The sequence below is a fragment of the Camelus ferus genome, chromosome 15 (genome assembly GCF_009834535.1).
Source record: "Camelus ferus isolate YT-003-E chromosome 15, BCGSAC_Cfer_1.0, whole genome shotgun sequence".
NCBI classification, from domain to species: Eukaryota; Metazoa; Chordata; class Mammalia; order Artiodactyla; family Camelidae; genus Camelus; species Camelus ferus.
In genome coordinates this window covers 39,642,355-39,664,630 of record NC_045710.1, presented here as the reverse complement: position 1 = coordinate 39,664,630, position 22,276 = coordinate 39,642,355, and the positions used below count along the sequence as shown (strand labels likewise).

The following is a 22,276-nucleotide window of genomic DNA, read 5'->3' as shown; positions in this document are numbered from 1 at the left end:
TTTGTTTTATTTAAAAGAAACAAATTGAGGCTGAGTAGTTGTAATTAGTGACTGCCAACACCAGGCATTTGTGTTGTAGGCTGTGGTGCAGAAATTCTCAGTTGCATCTTTTAAGTGATATATGCAGTTGTCTCAAAAATCCAACATTGCAGTCAAATCTCCATATAACTTCTCCTAGATAAGATGAACATGTTGGGACCCTGGACATCTGACAATGACAAAGTCTTTTTGTTCTTAACTAGATATTCATCATTGTAGATGCCATAAGCCAGGTCAGGGTTTCTCAACGTCAGCCCTACTGATATTTTAGGCTAGATACATCTTTGCTGTCAGGGGCTGTCTGTGTGCCTGGTGGTATGTTTAGCAGCATCCCTGTCCTCCCTCGTTGGATGCCAGTAGCATCCCTTCCCCAGGTTGTCCCCAGACATCGCCCAGTGTCCCTGAGGAAGGGGGCAAAATTGCTCCCAGTTGAGAACCACTGAGCTAGACTGATCAATGGGGCTGATCATTCAGCAAAGTATATTAAAAAGTCACAGGACATAACTTTTTGCAGGGCTGCTTCCTTGGAGGAAAGAGTAATATGATTCTGCAGCTAGCTTATTATTCTTTATGCTCTGGAGAGACCATCTTAAAAATTAAAAGCTGTTCATATTGTATTAACACAAATATTTATTCTTTAAAACAGTTTTGTGTGAAATTCATGGACAGAATATTTGCAGTTCATATAGGTTAAATCCTGATTAAATTGAAGATTTTCTTTTTTTTAAAAAATAAAACACCACAACTATCACTGTGGATCAGACTTTTCTGGGGGATGTGATCTCATTTACTCTCATTCAAGGTCCACTAATATACCTTCACATTAGTTTCTTTACATAAACACTTTATAGCACATTTAAAAGGGTATAAAAAGTTATTAGCTAAAATTAAAGGCCAGAATTCTCCCTTTGGACCTGGAAACCATTTCGCATGTTCTTAATGCACCTTGCCTCCATTTCTGTTGTTTTCTGCCTAGTACCACTGCTTAGAAGAGAAATGTTAAGATAAAGATGCAGCCAGGATTTTAGTCACAGTGTGGAGGTGCTATAAATATTTCACTTGCTCAAATTTCTCCTCATTTAGCATTCTGTGTTTCCTCTGGACACACGCAGAATTGGAGCTAAAAAGCTGTGGCTGACCCAGTGATTTGGGGTGCCTCAGGCAGGGCCACAGACTGAGGTGACATGAAGGCGTTCCCCAACAACTACCTCAGTTTCCTGCGGGTCAAGTGGAGTCTCCCCAACTCCTTATGACACCCTAAACTGACCTTCATAGGAAGAGAAGCAGGGAACCTCCCCTCTGGTTCTAGAAATGGGCTTTCTGGCCACTGACTCCCTGATGGGTACCAGGTTCCATTTCTGACACCCTCCTTGTCCATCTCCAATGCCACCTCCATGGGTGGCACCTTCCCTGGACTCGTTATCCAGGGAGGAAAGGGGAGTGAGCTGGTACCGCTCACTGTCCTGTCACCCCAGCAGAACTCCCTGGGCCAGATCTGGACACCGTGCTCTCCAGGGGAAGCAAATGTCTAATTTGTTTAAACCTACAGAAGTTGCATTTTAAATGAAGCATTAAGAAAGATCCTTGTAACCCACAAACCCCAAAGGGGTAAATGAACTTGTTAAAACCCCTGGAGTTTAGATGAAAGGAGAGCCCTCAAGGGGTCTTCCATAGCACCTTGCCCCAGGCAGGTATGTCATTATCATCACCATTTTGCAGAGGAGTTGACTGGAGCCCAGGGAGAGGTGGTCACTTAAATCGCAGCCTGTTTAGGAAGTAGAGGGGCAGCTAAGTTTCAGAGGGCTGGCCTCCTGGTATGGAGCGGCTTTAATGGCACCACACTGCATCAGGCGGCTGGATATAAGTGGACATTTTAATATTTGTCATTTTTAACACTTTGCTAGGTAACCTTTGTATTAGTTTCACCGTGGCTATTTCTTTAAAAAAGTTTTTTGAAAAGGAGATTTTTCAAAATCCTTCACAGTCAAACATTGATGAGTAAAACCACGAGCTACCTCTTTGGAGCTCCTGGCAGTGGCAACACCGGGGGGGCCAGGCTGAGGAGACACCAGCTGGAGGGAGTCCTCAAACAGCAGCACAGAGGTCAGTCTCTGGGACAACGAATGTGCACTGCAGACTGACAAGTTATTCACTCTCCAGAGCCGAGCCTGGCCTTCAGGAAGCCTCACAACACAGATTTCCCATTCGTATGTTTTGTTTTTCTTTAACATAATAGTTGCTCATCTGTCCCAAGTTGGCCTTATGCCCCCTCCACCATTTGGTTAGACTGCATGTTACTTTGGTATACTTATTTTGGGGCACTGAAACAGGAAGGGAAAATACAGGTGGAGCCATGTACAGGGATGCTGCGTGGTCTCGGCTGTGGAGTCACACACGGACCCCTTAGGCTGGGATCACAGCTCCGTGGTCCTTTAACTTTCATGGAGCCTTAGTCCCTGTCTGTAAAATGAGACTGACAACTATCACACAAGGCTGTTGTGAGGATTGAAGTATAGGTGTGTGAAGTGCCCGGCACATTCCACAGGTGTTCAGTGAATGAACAGTATGATTAAAAATATCCCTTACTCAAAGCTATAAATGTTTCCCCATAAAAAAAGTTAAAACAAAGACTGATCAAAGATAGATAAACTGGAGTTGGGGAATGAGATCAACTGATCACTTTCAAGTTTCCATGAATACAATGCCATCACCCATAGCAGCTTGTGTCTCTCATGTACCGCACTTATATTCCTTTAGCAACAGTGAAAGTATTACAAGTGGACGCAAGTCGGCGTCTCTGAGAGTACTTTAGGATACTCAGATAGTTTATATTACTGGCTAACTGAGGCTAGAGAGAGGAAGACGCCTGTCCCTCAGCAGTGTACCCTTAACCTCTTTTCTTCTAAGGAAGCAATATTTCTTCTGTTACCTAGCAAATAAATGGGTCAGATTTTCTCCTGGGACTAAAAGAACGTCCTTAGTGCTCAATCAGGCAATGACCTTTTGGCCAGCGGGGTTCACTCCAGGGAAGTGCTGTGCAGGCTCTGAAAGGGGTGCTGGTCCACAAAAGCAGGCATTAGTTCATGGATTCAAAAATGTTACCTAAGATTTGATTTCAACAATTAAAAAATTATGTACATGGCTAAGGGAATGAGGAAAATGTGGAAAAAGGAAACATTCTGCTACATTAGGATGGTCAGGTTGTGAATAGCTTTGTTTTGAAAAATAATTTATCTTATTGTCGCAGAAGGTATTGCTTATTATTACAAACAGTAAACCCTGAGAAAGCATGATTCAAAGATTTATGCTTATAAAAAGCTTTGCATAAAACAACAGGACATGTGGAAGAGGAAAAGTACTACGTAGCATCCGAACTGTTAGCTCACTGTCTTCTGGCAGAGGAAGATTAAGCAGAATGCCGACTGAGCCTTGCTATGTCGGTGGTGTAGTAAGTCTGCATGTCCTCAGGAAGCAGGAAACCAGAGGAAGCAGTCAAATGTAAGAAATGATCAAGCTCAAAGCTACACTAAATATAACCCACATTAGTGAACAGTGATAGGTTTTACTAAAATGAACATAATAAATCCTCATGAAATAACTTTTTAAAGCACTATGGGAATGACTGTTACCTCTGAAGGTCTTATTATATGCCGTTTGCCTCTTGGAGCTTCAAAAAAGAGTTGCTCTTTGGCACCTGAATTAACTTGCAGTAATTTTCCTGTTACAAAAGAATAAAGACAATTAAACTCTGCACTTATCTTTTTATTACAAGGTGATAAGCATGGTTGCAACTATTTTGATTCATTTTAATCAAAGTCTCCGAAATGGAGTAAATATATGCTGAATTATCCAGAAGTGTGTGAAAATACAATTACATGGCAGGGTACAATCTCCAAAGTTATGATTTTTAAAAATATGAACCAAATAAAATCTGACTTTGAACATCCTTCAAAAATAGAAGACTCCAGTTTGCTATATTTTACTCTGTTGCATTGAAAGGAGCTATTTTTCCAAAGCCTGACGAAATCTTTTTTTTTTTTTTTCTCTTTTACCCCATTGCCTCCTAGCACAGAGATGTAATAAAAGCAAACTGCTTTGGTAAGAATTATGGCACCAGAAGCAAAAACCTCGTTGTTTACTGAGATATAAATTCTATATTTGCCCTTTAACATTTAGAAACAGGAAGACAAGGATGCACAAAATAAACTGTGAATGCTCATTCCACTCCATCCTTCCCCCTTTATTTGAAAATTTGTAAAGGGATCTAAGACTTTGCCCAAAACAAAATGTTTGAGCAAAAATCATCTTTCAGTCTGATGTAAAATGATCATCTTTGATTCATTTTGGTTAATGTTGAAACAGATTAGATTTCCTAATTCTCCTCCTACCATGTCAATGATCCTTTATGGCTTGAAATTTTTAATGACTCAAAATATCTACTTTTTGGTATTTTTCCAGCATTTTTTAAATTATGAAAAATAGTAAACACACATGGAAGTAAGAACAGTATACGGAAGCCCTAGGTGCCCAACGTCCAGCTGCAAGGGTGACTAGCACATGGCCAGCCCATTTCATGAATGTCCTCTCATTCCCTCACCCCAGGTTATTTTGAAGCAAATGTCAGATATCCTAACATTTCATCTGTAGATAATTCAGTGTATATATAAACATACTAGCATTTTCTGACCCTCTCTTCCAAAACGATTTACATCTAGAAGTCTTGAAATGTCCTTCTGGGAAAAAATTATACCAAAGTAAGAACTCTGTGATTTATATCATGTTCTTTCACATTTAAGTTGGCACCATTTAGGTCTGAAATCTAACTTGGCTAAACTTCAGGAGTTGCAGGTCTGTTTCTAAGTGACTAATTAAAACAAGGTTCTCTCATTTCGTAACTGAGACCTGAATCGATTCCAATTTGCTGAGTTATAACATGGTGATGAGGGGGTTTTGCCTTGGCTGTGAGGAGCAAGTATATTTGAAAACGTTTTCTCTGAAATGGGTATGTTTTTCTGACTTTATGGCTCAACATACACAATGAGAAAAGAAAAAAGGGAGTGAAATTCGCTTTGGCTATTTAGCATTATAAGAAAATGAGTAATCACTATTTTTCCAGTGAACTAGACCTATCTGCAAAGAATATTTTTAGAATTCTCAAAAGTAACTGCAAATAACAAAGGATGCAGGAAAATGACTAAAAGATTCAATGAAAACATTATTTGAATATAGATAAATTTTTGACTTTTTGGCTATGAGGTAATCTAAGAGAACTCAAACAACTATAGCTCTCAGATAATCCTAACAAATCACTTCACGCCATGGTTTCAAAGATCATACTTCATAAAACAAAGCAAAAACTATTAAAATAGCTCAATGAAGTACTTTATGACTGCAGGAATGTTAAATACAACAAAAGAACAGACAAGCACCGGAAGTGCTTTGCAGCACCAAGGATACCTTCCCAGCCCCACCTCTCTCCTGAGAACTTCCTCCACCTGGGCTGGGCCCCTGTGGTCACGTTCGTGCTCTGGAGGTGGACCTTGACCCAGGAGGGGCCCGGCTGGAGACTGGGACTGGGCAATCAAAAATTCTTTCTCCTGGGAAACTGGAATCTAAGGCTGAATTGGTGGATGCCTTGCTGGGAAGAGATGAGGACTTTGGGACTGAGGGTAGCATTCTGGGGCAACAGAGAGTGGGCCATGTGCAAATGAGCTAGGCTGTGCCGCTGCAGAGAGAGGGGCCAAATGCAGGCACCAGACCCAGGAGAGCAGTGGACACTGAGACAGGCTGCCTCGGAGCAGGAGAGGAAGAGGGGGAGCTTGTCTGCTTGGGTTCTAGGAACTTTCCAATTCATTCCTAAAGCCAGTTTCTCAGGAGATGTTGCTTTCTACGCTTGGATTCTCTGAGATATCCCTATCTTTCCAATAAAGTCATCTTGTATTCTTTTTAAATTTAAGCTGGCTTGAGTGTGTTTCTGTTCCTTGAAACCAAGGGTGTGAATAAATTTTTTAAAAATCCATTATTCTTGTGTTTGGAAGGTAGAATTATGGGTGTTTGCCCCCCCCCCCCAAATTTTCTTTACTGCTATCTTTTCTTTTTTCAGCACAGGAACTATTTAGGTCACCACTCCCTTTTTTCCACTGCCTGCTGCTCTGTAACTACTGGAATATTCTGAGGACAGGAGTGGAAGCAAAGGGCAAAAGTCCATGTAATCCCTGTATAACTTGACGCTGAATTGTTATTCTTTCAGAATCTTCTCATTTTTATCCACTATTCATGTCTACCCAGAGTAAGAGAACTGAAAGAGACAGGCATCCTCAGCACTAAGCAGGTACAGTAAATCACACATATTGCAGGTGCACAGAGCTTTATAATCCACTAAGTGATTCACATACGTCATCCTGGATGCTATATAATTTACAAGTTGGAACAATTCCAAAAGTGATACTAAATGTACCAAACACATTAGGCCATTTGCAATGAAAATCAGAATGAGATGTCCTTTTATGGCTCAAATGTTAATTGGTAGCAGATCTTAAGAGTCCTGATATTTCTAGTAATGAACTAATAATAGCTAGAAAATACCCTTCCATGTTCTCTCTCTCTCTCCATATGTATATATATTTTTTCATTCTCAAGCATTCTGTGCAGGAGCTTTCATTCAGGGGTAGCTGATGTTCCTGCAAAAGCCCGATGTGCTTTTTGGTTTTCCTGAGACCTGCAGTTGCCATGGACACGGAAGGCTGCCTGCGGAGGCTGGCAGCCACGCCACAGCCATGCCACTGCCTGCCCCTGACAAGCCAGCTGGCTCTCACAAATGCGTTCACTATTTTTGACCGCATCAAAAGAATGAAACAGATCGCTGCTCCTAAATTCTTCTCCCTAGCCCCTGCAAAGCCCCCAAAGCCCTGCGGTGAAAAGCTAGGCTGTCTGATCATGAGGCAGCCTGGCGCGGGCTTGAGGGCAGGCATTTGAGGAACTGGGGTATCAAGAGCATAAGCATATCAACAGGACACCTGTCTCATGACAGTAACGTTGGAGTTAAACCAGGGAAGATTCACTGGCACACTTGCTCTTACTCTCCAGATGGTGTAACTCTTCCCTAAAAATCAAAAATATTCTATTCTCTCAGTCCACAGAAACCATTTGGTCTCATCCTTTTATCTGACTGAAGGGGTCACATAGGATGAGAGACAAAGTGGCTTTTCAAAGACCTCGGCCTCCTTACTCCCAGGGCCTTTTCCATCATCCTGAGCACCGGCTGGACCACAGACTCTGGCTTTGGGCAGAATTATGGAAATAGTGAGACTTGCCTCTCTTCCTGCAAGGTAATGGCTCCACACCGAGGGCCTTCATACCGGCCTCTACCCAGGCTCCTCCCGGTGGCAGCCCCCTGATCCTGGCCAAGATCTTGTTCTTTCTATTTACTCCTCTTTATAGCCCTATATCTGACACAGGGTCTACACATTTGAAGAATGAAAACTAATAGCAATAACCTTCCCAAAATGCAAATACAATTACAATGAGATATGACCTCACACCCATTTAGGATAGCTGCTAGGAAACCCCCCTCCCAGAAAATATCAAGTGTTGGCAAGGATGCAGAGAAGTTGGAACCCTTGTGCACTGTTGGTGGGAATGTAAAATGGAGCAGCTGCTGTGGAAGACAGTATGGTGGTTCCCCTCAAAATTAAAAATGGAATTATCATTTGATCCAGAAATTCCACTTCTGGGTATATACTCCAAAGAACTGCATCCACCATGTTCACAGTAGCATTATTCATAATAGTGAAAAGGTAGAAGCAACCTAAGTGTCCACTGATGGGTGAATGGATGCCAAAATGTGCTCTGTCACAAGACAGAATATTATTCAGCCTTTAAAAGGATGGACATTCTGACACGTTACAACATGGATGAATCTTGAGGACATTATGCTAAGCGAAATAAGTCAGTTACAAAAAGACAAATAGTGTATGATTCCACTTGTGTGAAGTACCTAGAATAGTCACAGTCTTAGAGATATAAATTGGAATGGTGTTTGCCAGGGGCTGGGGGCGGGAGAAAGGGGAATTATTATTTAACAGCTGCAGGATTTCAGTTTTACAAGATGAAAAGTCCTAGAGACGGAAGGAGGTGATGGCTGCACAATAACGTCAATGTGTTGAATGCCACTAAACCATACACTTTAAAAAATGGGTAAGATAGTAAATTTTATGTTATGCATTATTTTACCACAATTAAAAACAATTTTAAAGAAATCTTCCCAACCAAAACTTACTGTGTTTCATTTTCTCTTGGTCCCTCACTCCATAAAATGTAAATAGTAATTGGTTTTAACCCCCTAATGGTTGTTGTGGTGGTGGGATCTCACATATTGTGTCAAGTGTGTGTGTGTTGGGTTCTAAATAAAACTCACTATACTCTCTTCTACATATATGCAGAAAACTGGCCCTCAATGTTCTAAACTTTTCTCACAAGAGGGTATATCTAGGGATGTTAGCCAGAGAAGAAATAGGGTGAAATCCTTGTTTGTTTGTTTTTTTTAAACTATGAAGCAGGGAATATCAAAGAACAAGGCTGAGAAGGAGCCGCTCCCATGCACCCCCCAGGGCTGCACAGGTTCCTAGATGACTCCCAGGCCACCAGTGTCCCAGCCAATCACAAGCGCCAGCCTGTGCCCTGGGCACTGTGTCCGGCAGGCCCTAACGTGAAAATGAGAGGACTTATCTGATCTCCCTTTGCCCTTGTTGGGACTTGTACCTCTCACAATAAACGGCATGCCTTCTTTCCATCTACTGCACTGTGTAAAATGCCTGTAGGTTGTAACACTTAAATTAAGTCCAAATTCCAGTGCAGCAAGTATAGTTACAACTAAACCCCTGCCTGGCAGGAAGGTTAGTCTATGGCCACTACTTTAAGAAATACTCGAAATAAAATATGCTGGCATTTCTGGAAGAATCTCATTTTGGTTGAAGCCCTCATTCTCTCTTTCTCCTGGTTTATTTTAGTTGATTTCCAACTCCAGGCTCACACACCCTCCCCAAGAGGGTAGGAACGCCCCACTCAAAATCCCTTAGAGTTACCTAATGCCTACAGGGTCAAGCTCAGGGTTCCACTTGCAGGCATGATGTAACAGTTCCTTGCACTCTGTCTTGGTCTGCCTCTTCCCATCCTCTGCCCTTCGTGCCCGCAGCCACTCAGCATCACTATTTCTTAATCACCCAACTCTCCCTGCCTCCACCTTGTGGCGGGCCATGTTCCTTCTGAGCCTGGAATGCTAGCCCGTCTCAGACTCTGCCAGCTGGTGAACTTCTACTCATTTTTCAAAATCCATCTCAAAGGTCACTTCTTCTGTGAAGGCTCCATGGGTTCCCTGGGAGCTCTTTCCTCAAGACACTACTGTCTACCCCAATGGACTAAAACTCTGAAGGCTGGGGTCCTGCCCACTCCTAAATGACTGCCCCAGACTCTAACATCAGCCAAGACCCTGGGATGGGATTTAAAAGTGGCCCACCCTACAGTGGACGCACGGATGTGGCACCCTGGGTGCTCAACGCTGCCTTGGTCCGCTCTAAGCTCCCGCTCACCACCTCCCCTGTGACCCACCATCTCTCACTCCAATGCCTTACCCAGTCTGCGCTCCTGTTCAGGCACTAGTGTGTCTCCCTCACTAAGTTATAAGCTCTGCAGGGAACAGGAGCCATGTTTCACTCATTTCCATATCCTCCACGTTCTCTGGTGTAAAACCAAGCACATGGCAAAGCTAGATTTGTAAAATAAATTGACAAATCCCCGTGGCATCTGTGGGCATGCTTGAGAGGAGGTGGGGGGCAGGTTCAGAGTCTCAGAGAGCAGACAATCTCTAGGTGAGCTGAATGTTGCTTTCTACCTTCAGTGGAGGGTGAAAATTGCTTGAAACTTCTTGGGCAGTTCTCCCAAGTGGTAGAGAATTGGTAGAAAAAGGGAAAGCAGTAAGGAGGGGACAGAAGGCAAGGACACAGCATGCCAGACCCAGAGGTGAAGAGGTGACTTGCCGTGGTAACAGAAAGCATCGTGTATCTTTACCTGTCTTAAAACTCAATGGCTTGAATTAATAATAACTATAGTAGTAGTAGTAATTATAACAAAAAGAAGGGAAAATACTCAAAATGTTAACAGCAGCTGCCTCGGGGTTGAAAATCACAGCTGTTTATATGTTGTCTAGCTTTAAAACTCAACTGCCATTCTCTCTGGAAACAACGTATGAATGGACTTTTTAAAAACTGAAAGTATATTTTAAAAGCCACTTTACCTCTACAGTCCCAGTCAATGTGTGTAATGTAACCGGAAGCCCCTTTACAGATGCCGACCCTTTTGCTTGTAAGGACGTTGTATATATCCACAAAGTTGTCGTGGGATGCCACAGCAAGGTATTTTCCTGTATCTATAAAGAAAAGTGTGCAGTTAACACCAAAACATTTTAGATGGGAATTTACTTCCAGGAACTGAGCATTTTAAAATGAGTTCAAGGCCAAGGAAATATTTTAAGAGAGTCCACTCTTGTAACTTTTTATCCCAACACATTTTTTAAAGTTTCTGCTGTCATCTTCACCTTTTGAAAATTTAATATCAGAGATCATTTCTTTCCTGTGATGGAAGGAGACCATGTCTTCAACAGTGTCAGCGTTTACGACCAGGAAACTCCCATCATTCAAGCCAACTGCTAAGGCTTTCCCATCAGGGGAGAAGGCACAGCATCGTCCACCTAAAAAGAATCCACAAAGAACTGTTATGATTTGTGACTTTGCTACCAAAAACAAACAAAACGAAGAGATGGGGAAATCTGTATAATACGTGCATTATGCATGGACGTGTGACTGTGCCTTTAAAATTCACACTACACTTGAGAAGAATTAAAACATTATAATTTAGAACAACTCATTCTTCCAAACTCAAGGACAATGATCATAATGTTAACAATATGTTTTCAATTTATTGGAGGTTTATCTATTCATTTCTTAGTATCTGAATTTTTCAAAAGACAAGGGGAGTGAATGGGGAAAATAAAGGATTAATATAACCCATATTTCTGCTCCTAAGAGGTGATATTTAAGAAGGAAAGCTCTGTAATAACATTTCTGGAAACTATTTTTTGGTATCACTGCTGACACACACAACTTGCCTTAGAGCTCCTTGTTCTACTCTGAGTCACTCTAATTCTCTGACCCATGGATCCTAATGCATAATTCTAGAGGTGGAAGATTTTGATCTGGCCTCTTTTGTCATGAGAAGAATGGACTATGGACATTCTCTGCAGAGGTATCTGCAAAACTAATCAGTACTGGGTGCTACATGAGCAATGTTTTCTACTACTTTGGAGGGTCACACGGAGCTATTTCTGACTGGGGAGGATGGACTCTGTTGGGGTACATTTAATAGGAATCCTACTGAAGAATGTCACCCTTGTTCTTACTGTCAAGACTATAGTAGGCACGGCCCCAGGGTGGGACAGTCCGGCAGCCTTGTGCTAAGGTATTTCAAATGGAGCATACACACCCCTCAGGCCTCAGGCATGAGGAAAGCACCAAAACTTTAAAACTGGCTCATAAACTACACCTCCCTTCCTCTCTTCCTTCATTCACTGTGCCGTTATTTACCTTCTATGAATCAGGCGTGCCACCAGTGCTGGAAGACCAGGAAGACCAGCCTGCTCCTGAGAAGAGCCACCAAGATTAGGCTAAGCTTCATAACTTACCACACAGATCAGGACACCCGAGAGTGAAAGGGGGAGCTACTAACACCTACACAAGGACAACAGCTGTCAACTGGGTTGAATGGCCATCCTCTCTAAGATGTGCTGGCAGTGGTTCTTTTGACCTGATTTTTAACCTAGTGAATCAAGTCCACTGTTTGATATTCGAGTCACTCACACTAAGGACTTGGTCTATCATTTCTCCAATATAAATTAGTGGCCAAATTATTCAGTCCTGTAATGGGTAAGAGCATGGGCTCTGGAGTCAGACCTGGGTTTGAATGCTGACTCCATCACTTATCACCACCTAGAAGTCCGGAAGCACTATGGCGGAGGTCCCACAGAGGCCACTGCTGTGCTCTCTGAAGCCACACTGCCTGGGTCTGAATTAAGGTCCATCACTTACTAGCTGTGCAACTTTGGGCAAACAACGTAAGCTGTCTGTACCTCAGCTGCCAAATTTGTAAGTGGAAATAATAAAGGCCTTATTCACTGGGTTCCAGTGAAGACGAAGGCGAAGGGCTAGCACAGTCGCTGGCTCAGCAGTATTAGCGCTGTCATTATCGTCATTACCGTCTCGACACCATTTTTCATTTTATCCCCCTAGAATATCCCATGTCTCTTCATAAAAGTCCCAAGTACAAATACTTGAGGGCCAGACCCCAGTCTCGTCCTTTCCTGTCTTCACTTTCACAAATCCTTTGAGCCTCGGCGCTCATGTTTCCTCCCCGATGGAGCTGTCCCTGGCAGTGGGCCTGACTGAGCCTCCGTGATACCCTGTTTGTGCCAGAGCTCCTTTGTCTGTCCTCACCCACTCTCCACCCTGCTCTGTGGAGCTGGCCCACATGGACTGTATCAATGGGCTCCCACACCCCCTGGCTTGTGATTACATGTGGTCAAGGGAGCATGAGCAGGAGACTGGAGGGAGGATGGAAGGGAGCAAGGAAGGAGGGAGGTGGGGGTATGTGTTCCCCTAGCCGCCTCCCTGCGGGGTCACCGCAGGCTGGCTGAGTCTCTGGGCTGACGGTCACAGCTCCTGCCTGCTGTCACCTCGCACAGCAATCACTTTCAAGGTTCCAGCAACTGCCCTCCTTGGTCCCTCCAGGCCCAGGGACTGGTCGTGCTACCCGGCTGTTACTGGCTGCATCGTGCTGCACTAGCCCTGGTCATCTCCCTACACGCTGCTCACTCCTTTATAAATAGTACCATTTCGAGCCTCTCCTCAAATTACCCAATTTGAATGGGCCATCTGTTGCTGGGACTCTGTTCAAATCTTGTCCATCTCTGACACTAGAGATTGACTGTTCATCTTGGGAGCCTCAGTGCCTGATACCTAGAAGCCACTCCATAAATGCTTTTTGAGTTTGTCCTTCTTGGTACACCTCTTAGTTCTAGTGCATATAAGTGTTTGATACATATTTATTCATTTCTTGATATTAGCTATTTTTTTTAATATAATTGGCTTTCATTTTTCAGTAATGTAAGTCAGTTCTGGAGACGGTTAGACATAAAAATAAACAGCATTCTTTACAAGCTGATGTGTTTCAACTGACTCCCACAGTTCTTGATGAGAAGAGGAAGGACATATTGCCCCCAGGTGGCAAGTGTCTGTGCAGTGCAAGGAAAATGAAGACTGGATCAGGCCAGCCTTCTGGAACAATTCTACATGTGATTAGTTCTATCTGTAACAACAAACACAGAATCCCCGTTGCCCAGCATATTTGGGGCCATCTACTAGGTGCTCTCAGTGAATATTAGCTGAATGAATGAATGAATGAATGAGTTCAGTACTTTCTGTTGTAAGCGCTTTCACAGGTATGTAAGGTGATGTCACGTACCTTTTTTGAGTTTCCGTACTGCCAGCATACGGTGTTGGGAGGATAATTCCCAGATCCGCAGTGTTTTATCATCACTCACTGTTGCACAGATGGGCAGGAGAGGGTGAGCCGCCAGCCCCCACACCTCTCCTTCCATGTGTCCCTGTGGGAGAGGAAATGGGACAACACAGAATCAGTCCATGCTTACAGCCAGCCCTCCCGCAGCCTTGTGCTGCATATTCAGCCTGAGAGTATCCCAAACAGGTTCAAATATGAGTAAACACAGTTTAAGCTGCCTTGAGCCAAAATGACTGCACAGAATAAATTTTCATTTGAACTTGATCTAAAGTTGGGCCTACATGATGCTAAAGCGTTCATCTGGAAAATGAAGGATGGGCTCACATCACTCTGAAGTTCTGTTTATATGACACCAAACATCTTTTCATTTAGAAACGTCTGAGTGAATAAGGAACTGTCCTCATTTTATCCTGTTGTTTGACTTGAATAAACACAGTACATACGTATCTTCTCATAAAACAGCTTGATCACAACGACACAAACCACTTCCTTCAATAAGACCATATTCTAAAAGATGTAGGTACCAGCTATCTGTCAGAGGAAATGGGCAGCAATATTCTTGCTAATTCCATTTTAGTTCTTTGAATGCACAGCATTGGGCAGAGCAGGAATAGAGCTAAATTTTCAAGCACCCTGGTTACAGCTCAGAGTCAGCATTTATTCACAAATTATTGTATTCTAGTAAACAGAAAACTGAAAGGGGCTTGACAGGCATTGGACCAATTCCACATACCGATGTCTTATCACAAACACAGCTACCTAACTGGCTTAGAGTAACAACTGAGATGAAACAGTATTTAACAAATGAGCAATTAGGGAGAAAATGAATCTGATTCTTCTAACTTATCAGTCAATAAAGTAGTGACGAATAGACCAGAAATGGAATAATAAAACAGACCAGATTGTTTACTGAATTTCTGCTTTTAGCGGTTAATTATAAAAAGACTTTGCTTAGTAAAGCAAAAAGGAAGACCATACACAGGCATCTGAAAGGTGTTTGTAGTTGGAATGCTTTGGGGAACAGGTGGCTCTCCAAAGAGAAATTGGATGATTCCGGTTTAACTGGGAAGCTGTTTAAGCAAAACAGTAATTTGGCAGAAGATATGAAGTTCCCAATACAGTTGACATTCAAATATCTGAGAAGGGCCAAAGGGTGTAGATACTGTTTTTGACTATATTAGATTTGAAGCACCATACATCCCCCGTTTTCTAGTTTTCTTCCCTTGAGAAGCTTCCCACCCCCAAGGTCACAGTCAGAGTATGGATCAGGTGTCAGCCCTCCCTGGTTTCCCCCAAACTGGATCTGTTTGAAGCTCTTTTACAGACCAAGTCCTTTTGTACACCGAGGACAGGGACGTAAGGTTCTGAGACCCTTTCAATCCACTGCCTTACATATTAATTTAAAAATTGTATTTCCTTAATCGAATATGATTAAGTACTTTTATGCAACCTAGCATGTATGTAAACAATTTAAAGTCTCAAATATTTGGAGATTAAAAAGAAAGAAACACTTAATTTCTGATAAAATTAAATAAAAAGTCATGGCCGGAAAGAAAAAGAAATTAGGTTGAAAGGAAACAACAAAGGCAAGAACAGCTGGAGAACAAAGAAGTCACACTTCAAGGACGCACCTCAGCCCAGTTCTCAATCCTGGCTGCCTGGCGCCACCAGCTCCAGAGCTTCTGAGGTTTGTTTTTAACACAGAATTTTTTTTTAAAAAATGCATTTTCATTCAGGATATCCAGGGTGGGGCTTGGGCCCATGCATTCTTAAAACCTCAAAGGACTCTGATCTATGATGTGTGTGCAGAACTGTTCTCAGGGTGAAGTAAATCAGAAGACCCCTCACAGTGGGATTCTGAGGGTTCAGCTCTGATGCAGCAAGCCTGCAGGTGTCAATCAGGTCAGGGAGGAGGCAAAACTCCTCTGCTGGACACACGAAAGGTCCTGAAGCTGAGATAACCAGTGTATATTCTTTTCACTCCACCTTCTACACACCCTCAGCCCACCTGGGTCTCTTCCATCTGTAACTAAGGCCTATCCATCACCAAATTGGGCAGGACTACCTACCCACCTCCACATACTCCCACCCTCTTGGGTGAGATTTGATCCCTTCTTTCATCTTTGAGAATTCAGCTGACATTCATTTTAATGTGGTATTACAGGAATACAATATTTGAGGGGACAGGAAGTGAAGGAGCATGTTATGTGTTTATGTGAGTCAAGGCTGAGACTAGAATGATGCACAAAATCTAAGGAGACACTAGGTATTCGGTGTATGCAGAACAAATAATTTTTGTTAAGTTTGACAGATTTTGACAGACTGAGAGGAAATACATCTAAGGAGCCTCATGCACACCTAGACCTAATTTGGACGATGAGATCATGGACTTTGAGCAGGTAATGTAGTGGAGTGAGGTTCTTGGGGACTTTGGGAGAGGTGAATGTATTTTTCATGTGGTAGGGACAGGGATATCTGATGGCCAGAGAGCAGGCTGTGCTGGACAGGTGACCCTCATGATCCTCCTGGTTTTCACACTCTTGTGTAATCACCTCCCTCTGAGTGTGTTATAGCCTGTGACTTATTACCAACCAATAAAATATGGCAAAGGGGACAGATATTCATGATTACACGAATGTGATAATATGATTATGTTAAAGTCATTTAAAGGCACTTTAGTACCTGTTTTTCTCTTTCCCTTGCTTGCTTTGAGGAAGCAAGCAGTCAACGCTGGAGACCCCATGTTACAAGGAACTATGGGCAGCCTTTGAGAGCTGAGGGTGGCCTCTGGCCAACAGCCAACAAGAAACGGAAGCCCTCAGTCCTGCACGCACAAGAAACTGAACTCTGCCAACAACCTGAGTGACCGTGGAGGCAGATCCTCCCTCAGCTGACCCTCAGATGAGACCACAGTCCTGGCTTTTCTTGCAGCCTTACAAAACCTTGAATAGAGGACCCAGCTAAACTGTGTTCAGCTCCAACCCACAGAAACCATAGGATAATAAATGTTATTTTAAGTTGGCAAGTTTGTGGCAACTTGTTATATAGCAATAAGTAATTAATACAGCACTGACCCAACCTTGAGAGTGAGTGCCTCCTTATATTTTACACTCTTACTGCTCCCTGTTGCCTCACCCCGCATTCCAGCTTTGATGTGAATTACAGTTTGGAATATGTACAAACACAGTACCTGAACAAGCAGTGTCATTGGGCCACTTTTGTCAATTTCCAGGATCTCTCCATTTTTTGTTCCCACCAGGATATGTCCATGTCCCAAAGTGATGGCACGAATAGAAGGGTTATCTTCCAAAAGCAAGCCTGAGGGGCGAAATGTTCTATTTAATATTGTTAATATTGTATTTAATAGAACAAAAAACATTATAATAATTATATCAATTCTATTTTCATAGTTTCAAAGTACTAGGTATTGGGCCACCATCCTTGACATTTCTATCAGGGATCAAGAGCTCTGAATGCGGAAGAAAAAAAGAGAACTGATTTGGTAATGGTTTTCCAAGAACTTTAGTACTATCTTTTCCATCTCTATGAACAGAAAGATCTCTACTGCATACTCAGGAGTGGCACCTTTTGAGCTAGTTGACAATGCTGCTCTCTTAATGGCGTAAGTCTTCAAGCATCTTTCAAACATATCATCCCAGAGCTCCACGATTCCATCCTTTCCACCTGTTACAAAGCCCTGTGAAGGCACACGTCAGAAGAATTATATACACATCAAAATGACATGTTACCCACTCAGCTTCGAAAGGACTCCCCCTTGAGTAAAGAAGCTTCGTCTGTGTTTTCTTCCTAACTACAGGAGACTGGAAAGTCTGATGATAATAGTAATATGATTTCTAGAAGCATCTCTCCCCTGTTTCTCTGGCAGGATGAAGCACCTCCTCATTGTGCCCACTGCACTGTCTTCAGACCACTGGTTGGACTCTGGCACCACTGGATGGCCCAGTCCCCTGACTAGAAAGTGGGTTCCAACAAAACAGGACCAGCCTCAAAGCCTGGCAGAGTTTCTGGTATCTCATACACTTCTGCTGCGTGAGCTAGAAGCGTCACCACAATCCAAAATGATTGTTAAATATTTTAAAATATTTACTGAAGGAAAAACGTCATTATTTACTATTAAGAGTAACTTAAGTATTTCATACAACAAAGCTACTCTGTTCTTTTGATCAATAGACATAATTTAGACAATCATTAAAATTCAGATCAATTTTCACAAAACCTGAAAAGTAAAAAGCTTAACATATTGGATATATATATATATATTTTTTTTTACTAAACAGTGATCTTTATTCTTGTTCTAAGCTTATGATTTCTTGGCTTTATTAGTTTTCCTTTCTGGCAACTTATACACACCAACTGTTCTTAGAAGTCTTCTTTTTTTTTTAAAAGAAAAATACTGAGTAATTTATTGTTTTCTCAGAAACTTTAATTTACTTCATTTCAATGAAGTTCACAAGGAAATAATATTTTGTAATTCATTACATTAAATATCCTTATTTATCCTTATTATAGATTTTGACCCTAACGACACCCACTCTCCAAATTAAATGTAAATGCAGTATATTGTAATGTGCTATCCTTATCTTTTCCCACAATTTTTCAGCTTAAGTTAACAAGCAATAAGAGTTTAAACAAATTTATATCACATTAACTTCTGGGCCTACAAAAATTTTCCTTCTGTTTTAATCTTTTCTAAAATTCGTAGTTGAACCCAAAACAAATTTCCTAGAGAAAAACAGTTTAACCATCAAAACAACCATTGTAGTTGCCCATCTAACAAGAACCTACTTCCATAGTGGGATGAGCATATTTACCTGGGAACAGGTATGCAAGATGAGGCTTAGTTAGGTGTGTTGTATGGTTTAAACTGTTTGGAGGTCAGAGAGCATGTGTAAACTGGTACCATCAGCAAGCTAGCAGTGAATTAAAAACTGGTATTTCCTGGCAAATTGGTTGAAGAAAGTGTTTTAACAGCACTGAAGGGAAGTACCATCTTTATTTTAAAAAACAATACTGCAAGGCAAGCGTGTAGCTGGACAGGTCAGGACAAAGACAACCTTGAGAAGAAATAAGCTGGTGTGATGGTTAATTTTATGTGTCAACTGACTAGCCACTGGGAGCTCAGATTAAATATTATTCCTGTATGTGTCTGTTGAGGGTGCTTCTGGATGAGATCAGTATTTGAATTGGTGGACTCAGTCATCAGCCCTCCCCAATGTGGGTGCACATCATTCAAACCTTTGAGAGCCTTCGTAGAACAAGAGGTAGAGGGAGAACATTCACCTCCTTTATTCCTCTCTCACTGATTGAGCGGGGCATCTCATCTCATCTTTTCCCACCCGTAGACTGGGATTCATACCATTGGCTCCCCCGGTTCTCAGGCCTTTGAACTTGGACTGAGTTAACCCATTGGCTTTCCTGGGTCTCCAGCTTGCAGATGACACATTGTGGGACTTCTCAGCCTCCGTAACTGCATGAGCCAATTCCTTATAATAAATCTCCTCTCTGCATATGTAAAGGTACATCTATACCTTTGTATCTACATCCTACTGGTTCTGTTTCTCTGGAGAATCCTGACAAATACACCCAGTTATAAGACTTCACTCTAACACGCTTGTTAAACCTGAGCCTGTCTACACAGGAACAATCTGGTTATCAACCTAACTTTAGGTCAAACTGACGGGAGGACAGTAATCTAACCCCTGGGCACTTCCAGGTCTCCACTCCGCCAAGGAGAATGACGGTGTTGAAATCTTTCTCAGGACTCTTTTCCGACTGTGCGTCTACATTTACCCCGACACTTCTTAAGAGGTTCTTAGGAGTGAGTGAGGAAGAACGAGTGTGAAAAAAGTAAAGCGAAATTGCGCATAAAGAACAATTAAAAATGAAAGAGAAGTTTTAAGACCATTTGTGCTCCTCTCCGTTTATGACAACTATGCCCTAATTCAGAGAGTACTGTTTTCACATACTGACATCCTCTTGGTGTGACTTTCTTAACCCTAACTTATAATTTTGAAAGCTAATGAGGAAAACAGACCATACCTTGTCCAATGCATACATGGCAAACACGGGCCCGTCATGAGCTTTCACTGTCTTGAGTAGTAGAATATCTTTCCAGATAAAAATATCTCCAGTAGCTGCTCCTGAGAACACTAGATCTTCCATTCGCCCGTAAGAAACACACATCATTGTTTCCAATTTTCCAACACTTCCAAAAATTCCTCTTTTAGAGGTGAAGCCCCCTCCTGGAACAGACCAAGAGTATTTATCACTTTTTGAAAAACTGACACCTTCTATGGGCATTTAGAATGACCATCTTCAATGAAAACCCAGTGTGTCTGCATTATCTGTACACATAAAGATGTACAGAAATGGTGCGAAAATATCATAAACAAAAACATTATAAAAGGTCTTCTTCACGCATGAATTCAGTGCTTGCTGAATCCCCGCTTTGTGGTGGGCACAGTGGTCAATGCTGGAGTCTAAAGATGAAAAGAGTTCCTCTCTTCTAGGAACTTGGGGTCTGGTTGGAGAGAGAGCTTGATACGCATCTCAGTCCAAGGAGACCTGCGTCTAACCAAGACTCAGTGCAAGTTCTGTGCAGGCCAGAGGGAGGAGCGACTAAGTGTCTGGGAGATCCAGGCAAGCCGTCATGAAGGCTGACCAAAGAGAATGGAACCAGCAGTGGCTGTGAAGTAAACTGTAAACATGTTTTATGTATGTTTTGCCTCGATTTTTATCACAGTAACTTTGGGGTGAGAAAAATGAATCACTGTGTAGGAGAAGTGAATCATATTTGTCCTCAGATGTTCACCTTTTCCTGCCCTTCCTGACTGGCACTGGGAAGCCCAGACTCATTCCAGAGAACTGTATGCAGCCTGGCTTTCCAGACACAGAGGGGGCCATTACCTTTTCTTTTAAACCAGAAAGCACTGGAACAGTAGCTTCTTTATGTTTTTTCTTGTGTAAGGCTGGGCTTGGTACCAAAGCTGATACTAAGAACAAGAAACAATCCCAACAATAGGTCTGGCCCATTAGTGAGAAGAGTAAGACCCCCTTCCGTGTTTTGTCATGCTTATTTACGCATCCTTATTATCAACATCATATCCACATTTATTTTGACCGCTTCCTGTGTATAGGGTCAGGGTTTCATTCATGTGCTAAATTCAGTGATAAATTAATAAAAGAACCACAAAATAATGAAAATTTTATTCACCCAACCAAAGTGATTATTTCCTGCTCAGTAGTCCAATATAATCACTGCTTTCAGAACCAATGACTAAATATAAAAATAATTATTTTCAGAGCAGAACATATCCCAAAGCTTTCTAAGTACTGATGAATATGCATAGCATCATATAGAGTGTTCTCAGTTTCACGGCTTAGGCATATTTGGGAGAGAACAGCTTTTACGCACAATTTTACATTGCAGAGATGGGCTAAGTAGTGGTGGTTGAGGGTTTTCTTTTGTTTTTTTCCAGCTGGAGTAAAACTTTCAACCACATAAATGATAAACAAAACAACAGTACCTGCTTGTTGCCAGAATTTGATGTGCTTGATCCCAACTGTAACCAGTTTGTCAACGTGGTGTGGGTTACACTTTACCACAAATATCTTATCTTTATGTCCTCTACAAGAGACAAATAGGAAAAAAATTCTAGTTTTGATGAAAGCACTGCTAGGGAGTTTAATTAAAAGCATGCATTTGGTCTAACTTTTATTCGGTACATCTAACAGGACAAGTAAATTAGAAGATGATTTAAAATACACGTGGGGTCCACATTAAAATAATGAGCTTTGGCTTTTCCTTGCATGTTTGAGCCCTTTCTTCTTACCCTAACATTGCTACCAAAGTCTACCTAATTATGCTTTAAACAAATTAATGAAATACTTTAAATGAATCAGAATGTCTCCATGAGATAAAATTAATACCACCACCATAGAATTGTAATTCTTGGGATAGAGAGGTCCTGTATAAGAGGAAAGATACACTGCAAAAGCATTAATGAGAAGCTCCAAATGTAATCTTCTTTCCATGGAAGGCATAACTTCACGTTAAACAAAGTTTCAGCTAGAAATGTATTCACAAGAAATTGAAGACCCTAGTTCACATCCATGGAGAGAGAAAAGGATGTCGTCTACTGATTTACTGAAGGCTCTTAGGATGCTGTGCATTCAGAAATGTAACTTTATAACTCAACAGACACAAGGACAAATGTAAGGATGACAACTGATTGGAGGTCTGGAGCTACAGACCTGCCATTCCACAGTGCAGGGAATATTTCCATTTTAGAGTATAAAGTAATCACCAAAGTAATTAGAATCTAAGTATTTACTGGTCTTAATGGACTACTTGATGGTATATTAGGACATAACTTTCATTACGTGAAAGAAAAGCAATTAATAAAAAGAACATGACTGACTAATCTCCCTTATAAATACAGGTACAAAAATCTGAAATAAAATACTAGCAAAGAGAATCCAATAGCACGTACATTATGACCAAAGCAAAGGGGGTTCATTATTAAGGAATCAGTACAATTCATCATATATGAGAAAAATTATGTTGTCATTTTCACAGGCATTAGACAAA

General features: G+C 41.7%; 1 protein-coding gene across 1 annotated transcript in view; it reads right to left on the bottom strand.

The window, feature by feature from the left end:
• EML6 (EMAP like 6) overlaps window positions 1-22,276 on the bottom strand; it is a 215,429-nt gene that overhangs the window by 49,124 nt on the left and 144,029 nt on the right. The window contains 8 exon segments of the mRNA XM_032497555.1: window positions 3,669-3,757; window positions 10,331-10,462; window positions 10,631-10,783; window positions 13,609-13,750; window positions 16,856-16,983; window positions 17,251-17,362; window positions 19,726-19,928; window positions 21,213-21,313. Of these exon segments, the coding sequence (XP_032353446.1) occupies window positions 3,669-3,757; window positions 10,331-10,462; window positions 10,631-10,783; window positions 13,609-13,750; window positions 16,856-16,983; window positions 17,251-17,362; window positions 19,726-19,928; window positions 21,213-21,313 (1,060 nt within the window).